Source organism: Terrapene carolina, unplaced genomic scaffold, assembly GCF_002925995.2.
Source record: "Terrapene carolina triunguis isolate 2854851 unplaced genomic scaffold, T_m_triunguis-2.0 Scaffold58, whole genome shotgun sequence".
In the NCBI taxonomy this organism is placed as follows: Eukaryota; Metazoa; Chordata; order Testudines; family Emydidae; genus Terrapene; species Terrapene triunguis.
Genome location: NW_020664409.1, coordinates 73,672,092 through 73,689,033, shown reverse-complemented (window position 1 = coordinate 73,689,033; position 16,942 = coordinate 73,672,092). Strand labels below are relative to the sequence as shown.

At 43.2% G+C, this 16,942-nt stretch overlaps 1 protein-coding gene across 1 annotated transcript in view; it reads right to left on the bottom strand.

The window, feature by feature from the left end:
* INTS8 (integrator complex subunit 8) overlaps positions 1 to 16,942 on the bottom strand; it is a 74,390-nt gene that overhangs the window by 34,747 nt on the left and 22,701 nt on the right. Inside the window, exons 10-12 of the mRNA XM_024202068.3 lie at positions 15,102 to 15,243; positions 11,105 to 11,175; positions 6,433 to 6,608 (exon numbers count right to left, since the gene is read on the bottom strand). Coding sequence (XP_024057836.1) covers positions 6,433 to 6,608; positions 11,105 to 11,175; positions 15,102 to 15,243 — 389 coding nt within the window. The remainder of the gene's footprint in view (positions 1 to 6,432; positions 6,609 to 11,104; positions 11,176 to 15,101; positions 15,244 to 16,942) is intronic.

The window sequence follows — 16,942 nt, the reverse complement described above, 5'->3', positions numbered from 1 at the left end:
GGGGGGGGGAAGAGAGAGAGACGGGGGCAGCCAGGGCTACAGCAGAGGTGCTGCCACGCAGGCCCTCCCACTGCGCTGCCTCCTGCCGCGAGGGCTCCGCTCCGGTCGGCGGGGAGGGAAGGAAGAGGACTGCCCTGCAGGGCGCTCTGGTTCTCCGTGCCGCCACCCCATACAGGGCGGCCGGAGCGGAACAAAACAAAACAAAAAAGCGGCCGTGCCACCCTAGGATTCGGCGGAATGCCGCCTCGAACCATCTGCCGCCCCAAGCACCAGCTTGCTCAGCTGGTGCCTGGAGCCGGCCCTGTATAAAATCATGACTGGTGTGGAGAAAGTAAATAAGGAAGTGTTATTTACTCCTTCTCATAACACAAGAACTAGGGATCACCAAATGAAATTAATAGGCAGGTTTAAAACAAGCAAAAGGAAGTGTTTTTTCCATACAACACAAAAGTCAAGCTTGCCAGAGGATGTTGTGAAGGCCAAGACTATAACAGGATTCAAAAAAGAACTAGGTAAGTTCATGGAGGATAGGTCCATCAATGGCTATTAGCCAAGATAGATAGTGATGGTGTCCCTAGCCTCTGTTTGCCAGAAGCTGGGAATGGGCAAGAGGGGATGCACCACTTGATGATTACCTGTTCTGTTCATTCCCTCTCGGGCACCTGTAATTGGCCCCTGTCGGAAGACAGGATACTGGGCTAGATGGACCCTTGGTCTGACCCAGTATGGCCATTCTTATGTTAGAGAAGAAACTGCCTGTGCCGTTACTATGTAGTATTTCATTGGGCATTTGCATTATTAATCTGTTCTCAGGAGAAGAGTGACTACAGCAATCTTGACTGCCATATATAAAAAAGCGACACCGAAAAGGTTAGCTTTACAGGACTGATCTGCAGTTGGAAGGGGTTGTGCTCTTTCTTGGCTTATAGAAGAGGTCAGCCAAGAAAGAACAAAGCAAGGACCAAACTAGACAAAGCAGCCATCTGGGAGAAGATAGCCTACTTTCACCTCACTGGAGGAATTCACTCATGGCAGTTCTCCAGTTTCCCAGCAGTGGCCATACAAAGCAATCACGCCAGTGCAAAAACTGGATCAACTCCCTTTTCATAGCAGTAGGTGGAAGGGTTTGAAGAATTAATTGCAAAGATCCTACCTACCTCCCAGTCAGCTCTACAACTCTAGTTCCACACCCCCTTTGTGTGTGTGTGTGGGGGGGGGGGGGTGAGGAGGAGAGGCAACACAAGAGAGGCTTCCACAGCATGGCAAGTTTCTGCTACATAGGTAAACTTGGAAGGATTTGATTTTTAAGGGTAAATATCTATTTCACCACACAAACTGATAGAAATATTTCTATCAATAATAGAAATGTACAGGTACGCAAAGAAAAATGCTGCTTGAGAATTTATCTATTTAAGTACACTTACTTTGTATATCGACATGTGATGTTGACAACTTGCATTTTAATGGTTAAGCTTTAATTTTCTGAATCTCAAGGTCTACTGTCATTAAATATTGTCTGCCCCCCCCCACTACAATTTTCTGCCACAGAAAATTGAAATATACTGCTACCTTGATATAACGCGACCCGATATAACACGAATTCGGATATAACGCGGTAAAGCAGTGCTCCAGGGGGGCGGGGCTGCGCACTCCAGTGGATCAAAGCAAGTTCAATATAACACGGTTTCACCTATAACGGGGTAAGATTTTTTGGCTCCCGAGGACACGTTATATCGAGGTAGAGGTGTAGATAACTGAAAAAAATACTTAATAGACCTAGCTGTGCATGTGTCTAAGCTTAAATTAGTCTCCCACTAGACACTTTGTTACTTATGTTGACCCTAATAGTCCTGCAGCAGCTGCCCCACAATACCAAACGCTGACTGCAATTGCAATCTCCACTGCCCAGGGGTAACAGACATCGGAAGGCCCATTCTCCTTCACAGCCCCATGAATTTTTGAAATGCCTATTCCTGATTGTCCATCTTGGCAAGAACACCTAGCAGCTCTCCATTATTGTGTAAAACTGCCCAGCTGATCATGCAGGCTACACATTCCAGTTGCGCTCCTTCTTGAGGAGACAGGAGATATTGGATCTCCTGGAGTAGCTATGGGGAGAAGAGGCTGGGCAAGCACCGCTATGGACCAGCCCTAGAAATGTGGATATTTACAAGCAGATTGCAAGGTGGAAGTAGGAGAAGGAGAACACAGGGACCAGCAATAGTGCCACATGAAAATGAAGGAACTGCATCAGGCTATCAAAAGATCATGGAGGCCAGCGGTCAGTCTGGTGCTGAGCAGCAGATCTGCCACTTTTACAAAGAGCTGCATGCCATACTTGCAGAGACCCCAACACCACCGCATATGCCTCTGAGGAGCCCAAGCCACAGGCCCTGGCATGAAAAGCAAGGACAAAGAAGAGGAGGATGGGGGACATGCGCCTGGGGGCCTGGACCTGTTTGAGACTCCACCACAGTCCAGACACACCTAGCAGTCGAGCATGGGCAAGCCCTATGCTGGGGAAGGAACCTTGGGTAAGTGTGTGATTGCTTTTTCCCATTACAATGATGTGCTGATGGTGCCCCAACTTAACATGATACAGCTACTGACTTTTCATTAATTTACTCGTATTAGAAGAGGCAGCAGTACAACAGAGAGACAGAGCTGTCATTTGCTTTTCATTCCTCTGTAAAATTAGGCAAGGGGGGCCATCTGGAGCAGTTTGTTTATGTACACAGGGATGTCCCTTGAATCCTTCTGAGAGTTCTCAAAGGAAACTTTCATGGTGGTACTCTGCAACCCTCTCCCAAAGGATTCTAGGTATGGCAGCCTTATTTTTTCCTCTGTCAGTCAGCAACAACTTCAGTAGGCACCATTGCAGTACACAGGCTAGCAGCATACAGGCCTCGGCAGCTTTGGGGTGCCAGCAAAAGCTGTGCTTTCTGTGCCTTTGTTACCCTCAGGAGTGAGATATTAGCTACAATCACCACAGTCTGTGGAAAATGGCCTGAGCATGCAGTGCAACTGCTCTATACTCAGTTTCATGCAACTAAGCAATTCCCTTGGCCCCTGCCATACCATATTCACCATGAACGGTGCTGTGAGTGGTACTGTACAGAAGCACTCCGAAGCAGAAATGTCTATAAGCATGCCTTGTTTAAAACTTCAGGGGAGCAAGGGAAGGGACTGCTCAATCTTCACTTTCACTTTTCATTGTGACTATACTGACAATGGCACCTCTATGTTTTATTTGCAGTTGCTGCCGTTGCAGCTTTGAGGGGTTCCCACTCCACACCCGTGGAATGCTTGAGACAGATAAGGAGGAGAAAGAAAAGTACTCGGGATGACAGGTTCAATGAGATCCTGCAAGCCAGTGCTGCATCAGATCGTGAGCAAGGGGCCTAGAGGGTGAACTCTGCAGATAGCCTGGAGAAGGAAAGAGCAGACATGAGAAAGGTCCAGGAGTTCCAGAAGGAAAAGGAGAGTCAGACACATCAGGACATAATGGGACTTCTCCGCCAGCATACAGACGCTGCAGACTCTTGTGGACCTACAGTTCAACCATCACGGGCTCATCTCCTTTTGCAGTGCATGGAGAACTCCATTGCAGTACCTCCTGACACCCCCCTTCACCATGGTATCAGGGGCCACAGCCCTATCCCTACCACTTGACCCTGAGCACCATTAAGGACAACCACAACTTCACATACACTGACCTGTGAAAGCCATGATTGAGGTGTAGTTAAAACAGTCATGAGTGTTCTTTCCCCTTGTTAATTTCTGTTCCATTAATTAAAGTTTTTAATGAATTTGCTTTTAAACTGCACAGATTTCTTTTTGGATTGGTTTTATTAGTGAATAAAATTCTAGGATTTATTAGTTCACAACATACGCTGCAGAGTGCCTAGAAGTTCTGAAAGCACCTACTTGTTACTGTACAGCATGACAACTCAGTGTCTGTGACAAACCGCGTAATCATCATAAATGTAAAATAAGCACCGCAAAATTAGTAAGTGCACTGATAGTGTTATATTCACAGATGTACACCATGCATCACACAACTCCTAACAGGCCCCAAAATAGCAAGACAAGGTAAAACAAAGTCCACCATAACGCATTACTGTGGCTCACTGTTCGAGTACTCTTTTAAGGCCTCTCTTAGTAGCATAGCTTTGCAATAAGCTCTAATAGCCTTTGTCTCTGGTTGCTCAAACTCAGCAGACAACTACTCCACCTCCACTGTCCAACCCAGTGGCAAATTCTCCACTTTTGCTTCACAAATATTACACAGGACACAACAGGCAGCTATAACCATTGTGATTTTTTTTCAATTCTGATCCAATCTAGTGATTAAACAATACCAGCATCCCTTCAATCTATCAAAAGTGCATTCAACTGTCATTCCGCACCTGCGGCGCTGGTAGTTGAATCTTTCCTTGCTGCTGTTGAGGTGACTGGTGTAAGGCTTCACAAGCCAGAGGACCAAAGGGTAGGTTGGATTCCCCAGGATCACTACTGGCATTTACCACTGGTGATATTTAATGGCTGGTCAGGAAAGAAAGTGCTTGCTTTCAACTTTCTGAACATTCCTACGTTCGTAAAGTTGCAAGGGTCATGCACCTTCCCTGACCAGCCAACATGGGTGTCGGTGAAGCAACCCTAGTGATCCACCTAGACTTGCATAACCACAGAAAAATAGTTCTCTGTTGAGGTAATCTGCTGTAAGGTGGTCTGGGGCCAAAATAAGGCTATGCATGCTGTCTATTGCTCCAGTGCAGTTTGGGAACCCTACTGCTGCAAATCCATCCACGATGCCCTTCAAGTTGCCGAGAGTCACAGTTCTGCATAGCAGGAGACGATTAAATGGCCCTGCACATTTGCATGACAACAGCCCCTGCAGAGGATTTTCCAGCTCCTATATGATTTCCCACTGACCAATAGCAATCCAGCAATGGAAGTTTCCACAGTGCAATTGCCACTCACTTCTCCACTGTCATTGCAGCTCTCATTTTAGTGGCCCTTCGTTGGAGGGCTAGGGCAAGCTCGGCACACAGCTAGAGAAATGTGGCCTTGCAAACCTGAAAGTTCTGCAGCTACTGCTTGTCATCCCAAACCTGCATTACGATGAGATCCAACCAGTCGTGCTCATTTCTCAAGCCCAGAAGTAGCGCTCCACCATCTAGAGTTGCTCTATAAACGTCACCAATAACCTTGCATTGGTTCTCACTACGTCCCACAGCAGTCTGTCCTTCACACACATCATCATCTTGTTCCCCGTTGATTCTGTTCTTCTTATAGCTCTGCCAATACAGAGGATTGTACATCCTGTGCTTGCAACACTTAGGACAATAGAGCAGAGCTGTGCAGGCTTCATGCTTCTACCAGATGGCAGACAGTGAGAATGCATGTAAGGATTTGTGAAAGTTATGGAATACAGATGACATTATGGGATGGAGACAGTTGCATGCTGGGAATTTGATCCCTTGCTCACAGTCATCCCTGTGAGACTCATTTCTGTCCTAATACGCCCTGCCAAAACATTCCCCAAAACAGCGCATTGGATGATGGTGGGTTTCACACTGGGACACTTATCCATAGTGTACTGCACTGTGCATCAACCCAAGCACTGTGGAAGTGCAGCAGCACTTATGCAAAAAGCCAAGTATGCACACACACAAAATGATATACTAACTGTGGCAGCTTTATGCTGACATAACTTCCATTGACCAAAGTTTGTAGCATAGACGTGGACTCAGACTTATCTTCCCTTGGTAGTTAAGAAAGGACAAACCCAATAACTAAATATAGAACAGAATACTGCAAGAGCTGAAATAATCTTGTATTTGAATCTGAGACTTAATTAGGCAAAAACGAGATTAAACCGATATATTAAGAGAAAGCTCTCCAAGTATCCACTCATCTTTAAAGTTACTTAAATATAATGTAAAAATAGAGCACTAATTTAAAATTTACCTTAGTTTTTCACTCAAGGATGATGAGAAGGTTTAAAAACAAAATCTAAAAAAGAGTTTAAATTACATAGGCTTTGTCTGCACCAGAATGAGTTTGCTGGTATAGCTATACCAGTAAACCCTCCTAACCCAGATGTAGTATATATTGGCCAAAGAGTGCTTTTGCCAGTATAGCTTATACCAATTCCCCAAATGAAATAAGCTATACCAGCAAAAAGACTTCTTTGCTGGTGCAACTGCATCTACAGTAGGGCTTTTGCAGGCATAGGGTGTGAAAAAACCACATCCTAAACTGACATAGCTATCCCAGTAAAAGTGTAGACCCATATAGTCATTGACTAAAGACAGGAATAATAGTGTCTGAAGTTCTTCTTTTTAAACATACATCAGAATATTACTGTCACTTTGGCCATGAAAAGAAATACTTTAAAGCATTTAGGAAACTTGCTGGGAAACAGACCTGGAATATCATAAAACGAAGTCACAGGTTTAGTGCACAGATTGATTCGAGGTGATCTTTTCCTCATTTGATCAATGAGCAGCTTCCGTTCATCATCTTTCAGTAAGGTTATGAACAGCTCATGAGAGGAAATCATGAAGACAAGTTGAAGATCTTCCAAACTCAAACACATATTCCTGAGTAAGTTAAAAGTTATTCATTAGCAGGAAGGTTACTTTGAAGTAAAATAAAAATTTTTACTGCTTACATATGACATTTCAGACAACTTTCTGTGATTATTAATAATGGTATTATTTCCATCTGCAGATAAAAGATTTCAGTCATTCCCTTTTGTGGAAAGCATACTGATTCGATTATTTATTTAAAGGCTTTTTTTTGTCAGAGCATATTCAGCTACAGCACAAATGTTAATAAATCTATCTCCACAACCTCCTGTAAGGAAGGTATTTTACTGATGGGGAACTGAGACACAAAGTAACAGATCTGTCCAAAGTCACAAGTTTGTGGCGATGGTGAATTACAAGAAAAATAACGATTTTTTCCCACTGTTATTTAAATTATAGTAAGTTTTTCTTTTTTAAAAATAAACCTGTTTAAAATGAAATCTGAATTTAATACAAAATGTCTTAATGCCTTAACTTATTGATCTCTCAAAATATCTAAATGAAAAATAACTATGCTTTTGGTGGAATGTTGATATTCAATGGGACATGGTAATAGCAGGGTACAAAATATATAAGAATGACAGTAGGCTGTGCTGGTGGGGGAGTGGAACTATATGTGAAGGAAAACAGTCAAATATAGTAAAAATCTTGAATGAATCAAACAGTAACACAGAATCTTTGGATAGAAATTCCATGCTTGAATAATAAGAGTACAGCAGTAGGAATATATTACTGGCTTCCTGACCAGAATGGTGGTGAGGATTATGAAATTCTCAGGGAGATCAGGAACTATGCACATAGAAAATAAAATAATGGGGCATTTCAACTATCCCCATATGGACTGGGTACATGCCACTTCAGGATGGGATGCAGAGATAATTTCGAGACACCATTAATGACTACTTCTTGGAACAGCAAGTCCTAGAACCCACAAGGGGAAAGGCAATTCTTGATTTAGTCCTAAGTGGCATATAGGATGTGGTGAATATAGCTAAACTGCTCACTAACAGCAACCATAATGTAATTAAATTTAATATCCTTGTGGGGGCACCAGGAGGGGGGATACCAAATAAGCCCACCACAATAGCATTTAACTTCAAAAAGGGGAACACTACAAAAATGAGGAAGCTAGTTAAAAAAGAAGTTAAAAGGAATAGTCACAAGAGTGAAATACCTGCAAGCGGCATGGAAGCTTTTTAAAAACACAATAACAGAGGCTCAAGTTAAATGTACACCCCACACAAACACAACCCTCCCCCCCCAAAAAAAAACAGTAAGAGAAAACAAAGAAGTGACACCATGGCTGAACAACACAATAAAACAATAAATGAGGAAGTTAGAGGCAAAAAGATACCTTTTAAAAACTGGAAATCAAATCTTATATTTCAAATGTTTGCTCCTGTGGTAACACCCACAAGGTATTTAGCCTGCACATCTTAAAAGGGACTATTCAAGTTAAAAGGCTCATCAAGGAACACAACTCACAATGGACCATGGGAGACGCTTATCTACACTTAATAGACTTTCATGTGATGGCCTCTGCTATGACTAAGCGAAATCATGCATGGACATGTGACTTACCCATGGGACTCCAATCATCATCTTGTTACCTGTAATTTTCCACAGTGAGAACAATGGGCTTCCCTTCATTTAGCAGAAGCTATAAAAAAGCCCTGGAAACATCTCCATTTTGCCTCTTTCCTGCTCAAACCTCTGGACTATCAACTTACACTAATGGGAGCATTCTAACCAAGTGATTGAGGATCTTCCAATGATTTGGAAGCAACCAGAGACTAAGTCAGCAGTTTATTCCATCACTGCTATAAGCCTGATCCAAGAACTTTGCAATTACTGTATGTATTTGATTCCTTTAACCAATTTTAACTCTCACCTTTCTTTCTTTTTATAAATAAACATTTAGATATTAGATACTAAAGGATTGGCAACAGCATGATTATTGGGTAAGATCTGAGTTGTATATTGACCTGGCTGTGTGGCTAGTCCTTTGGGATCAGAAGAACCCTTTTGTTTGATGAAATTTGTTTTAAATAACCACTCCTCATTAAGTCTAGTGTCTGGGTGTTGAATCCAGGACTAGAATACCTAAGGAGGCTGAATTTCTGACTTCTTGTTAGCCAGTGTGGTGAAACAGAAGTTTACTTTTGTTGCTAGTTTGGTATATCTCATGGAAGAATAACCACCAGTTTTGGGATGTGTCTGCCCTCTTTTCCCAGCAGCTTGTTCTGAATTTGGTGTTCTCAGTTGGGAGGCAAAGTGACACACGGGCCAACCAGTGAACTTAATAGGCTGCAGGTTTAAAACAAACAAAAAGGAAATACTTCTTCATACAACACAGGCAACCTGTGGAACTCATTGCCAGAGGATGTGGTGGAGGCCAAAAGTATAACTGGATTCAAAAAAGAATTAGAGGATGTCATGGAGAACAGGTTCATCAATGGCTATTAGCCAAGATGGTCAGGGATGCAACCTCATGTTCTGTGTGTCCCTAAGCCTCTGACTGCAAGATGATGGGACTGGACGACAGGCTATGGATTACTTGAAAATTGCCCTGTTCTGTTCATTGGCTCTGAAGCATCTGGCATTGGCCACTGTCAGAAGACAGGATGCTGGGCTAGATGGACCATTGGTCTGACCCAGTATGGTCATTCTTTTGTTCTCATTAAAGAGCCTTTATCAAAAACTGAGTTAAAGGCTGCTTTTTTATAAAAAAGAAAAACTGAACACCTAACTTTGGAGGTCGAGCTTTATAAATATGGTACAGTAGGTCATGTACTCTATTAAGGGATTGTTTTGTTTAATAAAAATAAATTTTATATGCTGTTTAATTAAATTCCAGTTACCATCCTAATGTGGCTTGACACAAATCATGAGCAAAAAGTTAATTAGTAAATAAGTCATCATTCACCATTTTCTAACACAGTAAACATGCATAATTCATTATTAATAATCTGAAGCAAATATGTAGCTTAATATTTTCAATAAATGTACAGAGTTATAGCATATGCTCCTAGTTAGCAAACCAAATCTAGTGTAAAGGCTGTTTAGTTTTAAATCAACCTGTTTTAATGGTTATATCAACCAATGAGAATGCAGTTTTTCTTAGAAGATTACTGCAGTACTAATGGAAAAGTTGATTAACATCAGTTATTTAAATTGAGGCTTTCTACTTGGTGATTCAAGTCATGATTTCAATTGCTGATTTCAATTGCTTTGGTTTAAATTAATCCACCCTTCTTGTGGCAGAACCAGGAATGGAATCCAGTAATTCCTAATCAGGTGCATTTTTTGTAAGGCCTTGTCTATATTACAAACGCTTTGCCAGTATAACTATATTGGTGGAGCCCGCAAGAAATGTCTACACATCGATTAAAAAAAAAAAACAAAAAACAAAAAAAAACTGTGGCTGGCTTGGGTCAGCTGACTCTGGCTCAAGGGGCTTGGGCTCCGGAGTTGAAAAATTGGTGTGTAGCTGTTTGGGCTTGGGCTGGAGCCTGAACGTCTATACAGCAATTTTGAGCTCTGCAGCCCAAGTCCTGTGAGACTGAGTCAACTGACCCTGGGCCAGCCGCAGTCATGCCACAGGTCTTTTATCCCCGTGTAAACATACCCTTAATGTAGATTCAGCTTATGTGACGAAAGGAGTTTTTCCTGTTGGGTTAGTAACGCCACTAATCTTGACAGAAGCACTCTTATATCGGCGTAGCTGCATCTACACTGTGTTTTTTTTTGCCGGCATAGCTATATTGGCTAGGGGCTTATTTTTCCCACAAAAATTAAATGCAACACATTTGTGTGCAAGGAGTTCAATCTCCTTTCTGAGCTAAGCTTTGCCAGAAGCTGGGAATGGGTGACAGACAGGGGATGGATCACTTGATGATTACCTGTTCTGTTCATTCCCTCTGAAGCACCTGGCATTGACCACTGTTGGAAAGCAGGATACTGGGCTAGATGGACCTTTGGTCTGACCCAATATGGCCGTTCTTATGTAAGAATTGATTGTGATGTATGGAGTGTTGCATGAGTATTTCTGATTAATTATCAACAGGATTTTGAATATGTAACCCTTGGGGTGAGCCAGCAGTTGAGCACTTTCACAATGATCCAAGAGATAGTTCCTACTGTAGCAACGGAACAAGGGTGTGCTGTGGATGGGCATCACGCTCAGGCCCGGGGGAGGAAGCATCATGCATTTCTCTAAAGTGACCAACCCCTATGCATTATTCAGAAACATTCATCCATGAGTTCTAGATGAACCCACATCCAAGTATCCTTTGCCAGAAAGCATGGGACACAGGGTCTTGAGAGCAGAAGTGGGAAAACAGGGATGGGTGGATAAGACAACTTTGGGAGGTTTATAGGGGATCCGTGGGTAAAAAGAAAAATGTTGCCCTTTTTGTCTAATTTTTTATCTGCAAGTTCATGAAACATTAACATACCAAGGTAGTATCTATACACTGCACAGTGAAAGTAGTCTGTCAGGTACTTACTTGAGAAAAGCTGCCATTTTTCTTTTCAAAGATTCTGAAGCATGTTCTAAGTTTATTGACCTTGAACAAACCTAGAAAATTTAAGAGTTAAATCATTAAGCATCACTAGGAATTCTGAATTTTCATTTGGTTATATAGAGTATTAAGAGTTATTTCCACAATTTTCTGTTCATGCTCTAGTAGTAATCAACGTCACACTAATTTTCTCTCCCTATGGAGGGAGGCAAGCCATCTAATTTAGCCATCCTCCAAATACTTTGATGTTACAGTAGGATCAGAAAGCCAATAATTAACCCTGTATACAAAAGAGGTTATTTTGATCGCCATGTGATTCATTACATGCTCCCTCTAATACCCAATTCCCTTCCTGAGCCTAAAGCTTGTGTCTGTAAGAGCCAAATGTGAAGATTACATCATCTATGCTGCTAACATCACTACAAAAGCAACAATCTAGCAAACTACAAAAGCAACTGCTATGTAACAATCAAGTCCACTTAACTGAATGAATGATAAAAGTGAAATATTTAGGTGAGCCAGTTCTCTAGGTTCAAAACCCCTGTGTATCCAATGTTAAAAGAAACTTAAGTTACTCGGGAGGGCTGGGGGATTTTTAAAGTAAGCAATTTAATCATTTTATTACATCAGTTTGAAAAAGATAAAGCTTGTTTGTCAAAAATACATTAATTTCCATTGTCAACTGGGCATAGAGACTACTGCTGGATCAGTGGGGGCTGGTGCACAGTGCACTTTTATCTCGTTTTTGCTATAGGTGTCAGGTAAGTACACCTCTACCTCGATAGAACGCTGTCCTCAGGAGCCAAAAAAAATCTTACCGCGTTATAGGTGAAACCGTGTTATATTGAACTTGCTTTGATCCACCGGAGTGCGCAGCCCCACCCCCCCGGAGCACTGCTTTACTGTATTATATCTGAATTCGTGTTATATCGGGTTGCGTCATATCGAGGTAGAGGTGTAGTTACTACTCATGGCACAGGAAGTGGCTTATGTTAGCAGACAAAGAGAGACCTGAGAATCAGCAGCAGAGCGATAAAGAGAAATGAAAGAGCATGAATTCAACTCAGGCACAGCTCACTACCTTCCAAGGGCTGCAATAGGTGCCACCCACAATTAAAACCCACATGTGCAATAGCTCAGAGAAGCTTCATTGGAAGAGTTGATTAGTCTCTAAGGAACTCTGAGAGGAGAGAGAATTTAAATGCTTTTTTTCAGCAAATCTGTTTTTCTAAACTTTATGCTGCTCTTACACAGACCAGAATTTTTAAAGAAAATGATCAGAGCAACTGAATTGAGTGGCTATCACATTTTTCCCACGTGTTTTCAAATGTGAGTGCTCCTTACAAGACTGTCAAATTAAAGTAAGCTGGAAATCCAAGATTTATGGTATTTCATCATCATTTATACAGTTTTGTTTTAAAGGGCACTTTTCTTTTATGTTCTTGCATTTTATTACACTGCCAGTATTGCTTATGATGTTATTGACTGTTGCCAGGAAACCTAGAACCACCTCAAAAAGCAGTTTTGCCAGGTGATTTTCATAGGTTTTATTTGTAAAACTATAACCTATTACTGATTTGGGCGCATAGGCAGTTTTAATTTTAGCTTAACGCAAAATATCATCTTAAAAAGTTGAACTGTAAAGTTTTAACTACCTGAAAAAATACAGGGTTATATGCTAAATATCACAAAGTGTAAAGGCAGGAGGGGCATTTAATGTAAGTGATTAAAACAAAACCCTTCAAAATTTGTGGCCTGCCAACTCGTCTCCATGAAATAATCCAGCATGCATTATACTGGACATAGCACAAAGTACCATATGTGTCAAAACCAAAAGGAAGGAAACCAACAAAACCACTAGAAGAAAGAGGATATGGGGCTGAGGTAGGTGAGTTTTAAAAAATGGTTTTAGGGTAAACAATAACAAGCCCAAAGCTACTTAACAAGGGAACGAAAACCCATTTCTTTAACTCCCTCAAATACACCTCTACCTCGATATAACACTGTCCTCGGGAGCCAAAAAACTCGTACCGCGTTATAGGTGAAACCGCATTATATCGAACTTGCTTTGATCCACCGGAGTGCGCAGCCCTGCCCCCCGGAGCACTGCTTTACCATGTTATATCCAAATTCGTGTTATATCGGGTCGCGTTATATCGGGGTAGAGGTGTATAATTAAACTCTGTCCTTCAGAAGGATTCCATGCTGGTTGTGCAATCTCTGGCATCCTGTTTGCTGGGACAGCAAACAGAGTGAGAGACAGTTGACTGCCACTTCAACAGTCCTTAAAAATAGCTACGCTTTTGTATTGAAATTGGATGTCTTCCTTTTCCATCAGCACATAACAAACGACCAGTACCTGTACTCTTAGGAACAGTCACCTCTGTAAGATGTTATGTGGCATTCAATTCTTGATCCCCCAGAAATCATGTCCCCATTTTAAGCAGACTCTGGCTTCCAGAAAGGGTATGGTGGAATGAAGATCCCTCCCTTGACCCTGCCCAGCTAATGGGAGGGAAGGGAGGGAAGAGAGGGCAGAGTCTCAACTTTCCCTTTTGTCCCCCAGTAACCCATGATGGTGTATAGGGGAAGGGCTGCTCTTCAATATTTCTCCTCTACATTATGAAGGGGTCCCCCAGCTTCTATTCTTCCAACTTTTTCTACCAGACCCTGTTGGGAAGTTCAGAGGGAACCCCCCCCCCACCGCATTATTCTTTCCAACCTGTAGAGAAGACCTGGAGTGAAGCCTCTAGTTCTTGTTGCTGGGTGGGTCCTAGGAAAACACTCCATAGTTCGCTGCAAAGGTCTGAGGAAGGAGAGACTTCCTCCTAGATCGGGGTGGGCAAACTTTTTGGCCCTAGGGCCACATCTGGGTATGGAAATTGCATGGTGGGCCATGACTGCTCACAAAATTAGGGGTTGGGATGCGGGAAGGTGCTCTGGGCTGGGACCAAGGGGTTCAGAGGGCGAGAGAGGGAACAGGGCTGGGGCAGGGGGTTGGGGCATGGGAGGGGGTCAAGGGTGCAGGCTCCGGGCGGTGCTTACCTCAAGCAGCCTCCAGCAGCAGCAGCAGCATGTCCCCCCCTCTGGCTCCTACGCGGAGGCGTGGCCAGGCGGCTCTGCGCACTGCCCTGTCCGCAGATGCCGTCCCTGCAGCTCCCATTGGCCGCGGTTCTCGTTCAATGGGAGCTGCGGGGGAAGAGTGCAGAGCCCCTAGGCTGCCCCTACGTGTGGGAGCCGGAGGGGGGACATGCCACTGCTTCTGGGAGCCGCGTGGAGTGGAGCAAGCCCCTGACCCAGCTCCCCGGCAGGAGTTCGAGGGCTTGATTAAAACATCTGGAGGGCCAGATGCGGCCCCCGGGCTGTAGTTTGGCCACCCCTGTCCTAGATGCTCCACTCTCTGGCTCCTGCAGGGGCACTGGGGGATGGGGAAGAAACTTTTTAAACCTTCTTGGCCACTTCTCTGCTTCCCACTTTAGCTCCACTGAAAGATGGTGAGGAGAAAAAACACAAAACACACTTCCCTGTCTGCTCCTTCCCTCCCCAGCTCAGTGAAGGGGTCTTGGAGGACATCAATTCCCTTCCCCTGAACGCTCTTCTACTCCCCTCTCTGGCTCCTCTATACATTTTCCAGGACAATTCTTCATAATTTAGAAATTAAGATAAATATTTTTTACTAAAGAAAAAACAGGGCAACATCGAATTAAACTTGGAAACTTTGGCAGCTTTGCTGCCACAGTGTTTGGCGAAATGGGTACCTCTGTTCCTGAGTCAAAGAAGTGAGTCAACTGAAGAAGTGAGGTTCTTACCCATGAAAGCTTATGCTCCCAATACTTCTGTTAGTCTTAAAGGTGCCACAGGACCCTCTGTTGCTTTTTACAGATTCAGACTAACACAGCTACCCCTCTGATACTTGACACTCAGACAGAAATTAGATTTTTCAGTTAACAGTGTCCTTTCAGTCTCGAGAATCACATCTTACCTCAAGGAGAAAGTCTATTTTCTCTTTGTTCGGTTTAAGAAATAGCTGGTTAAACTGAATACCAATTGCTCGACCCTGCATTACATCACAAACAGTGTTGCATGTACAGATTCTGAAACAGATTTCATCTAGAGCATCATTCCTGCATGAATACAAAAAATGCAATAAGATTACAGACCTTCTTTGACAGCCATGCAGAGGGTGTCTAGACAGGATAACAGATAACCACCAGCATTTTAAGCACCGTGTTGTCTAACATTGCTTGGAACATGTCTACATGATAGTGTTTAAAAATGATTATTTGTATTACAGCAGTGCCTCGGGATCTCAGTCCTGGATCAGGGCCTCTCCCAGCATTCTTAAGAATGCTCACGTCTGCTCCAGTGCCATGGGCTTCAAATGGTTTGCCTGAACAGTTATGACTAGAGCAGCAGGTTTTGGGAAAGCTCTTAAAGGGCATTAAAGCTTAGAGTTAAGTGAAAAAGATTTCATAGATGTTTTCGTGTCCATGTTACCCTTCTTTATAAGAAGTTCTGTCATTGTGTGACTGTAGTGAAATACATGCCTGAGGAATCATATTTATACAGAATGTTCAGTTTCTCTCATCACAAGACTGACCTTCCTCCAATTAATTACTTGTGTCTGAATTGTTCAGACAGTTTCTGTGGAAAGCATTAACAATATAAAATTGTTTTTTTATTTTCCAAGTAAGATTCATCAGTCAAGTTGACAGCAAGATCTCTGGGGGGAGGGAGTGACTTTGTTCTATGTTTGTACACCTAGCACAGTGAGGTTCTGGTTCATGACTGGTGCTCCTAGGCATTACTGTTATGCGGCTGCGAATAAATTAAATAATGGAGATATCCTATCTCCTAGAACTGGAAGGGACCTTGAAAGGTCATAGAGTCCAGCCCCCTGCCTTCACTAACAGGACCAAGTACTGATTTTGCCCCAAATCCCTAAGTGGCCCCCTCAAGGATTGAACTCACAACCCTGGGTTTAGCAGGCCAATGCTCAAACCACTGAGCTATCCCTCCCCATCCACGGTAGGTGTGCTTGCGTCCCTGCGCTGCCAGGGCCGGCTCTAGGTTTTTTGACGTCCCAAGCAAAAAAAATTTTGGCTGCCCCCCATCCCAGCCCTGGGCTCCTCGCCACCCCTCCCCGCACCCTCCTTCCACCGCAGCCCTGGGTCACTGGTAACTCGCTCCCAGGGCAGGTCATTCAGCAGGAATTTTAGATGTGGACAGAACACAGACAGGATTGGTTCCCATATGATTACAGAACTGCAGTAAAGTGGAACAATTTTCAGCTTGTGTGATTGGAGGATATCTGGATGCATATTATAAGACTGTCCTACATAAATGAGGAAAAGTTGAGGTGCCTTTATTATTCTTTTGTTCCACTCTTTCTTTCTATGGGGAATTTGCCAATGCAATATTACGGTCTTCCTTTTAAACAAACAAAAAAAAAGGCAATGGCTGTTGAAAATAGCAATTCCAGTCCTAATAACCACTAGGAAGCATTTCTTGCTCAATTTTATCCTACTTTTTCTATAGCAAGTTACAGTATATCAGTATATTTGATTTAAGAGAAATGAAGTAACAGCCACCCAAACTGAGCTTGAGCACTCCTGAATTTTGAGGTGTTCAAATCTGGAAGGCAGGTGCTGGGGGGGGCGCTGTGGCTCCGCAGGGGAGCACAGCAGCATGTATGCAGCAGCTGCGTGTCTGGCGCTGCGCAAAGCCAGACACGCTGGTCTGAGTTGCACGGTAAGGGGGCTGGGGGGTTGGAGAAGGGGTAGGGGGTTCCGGGTGGGGGCAGTCAAGGGACAGGGAGCAGGG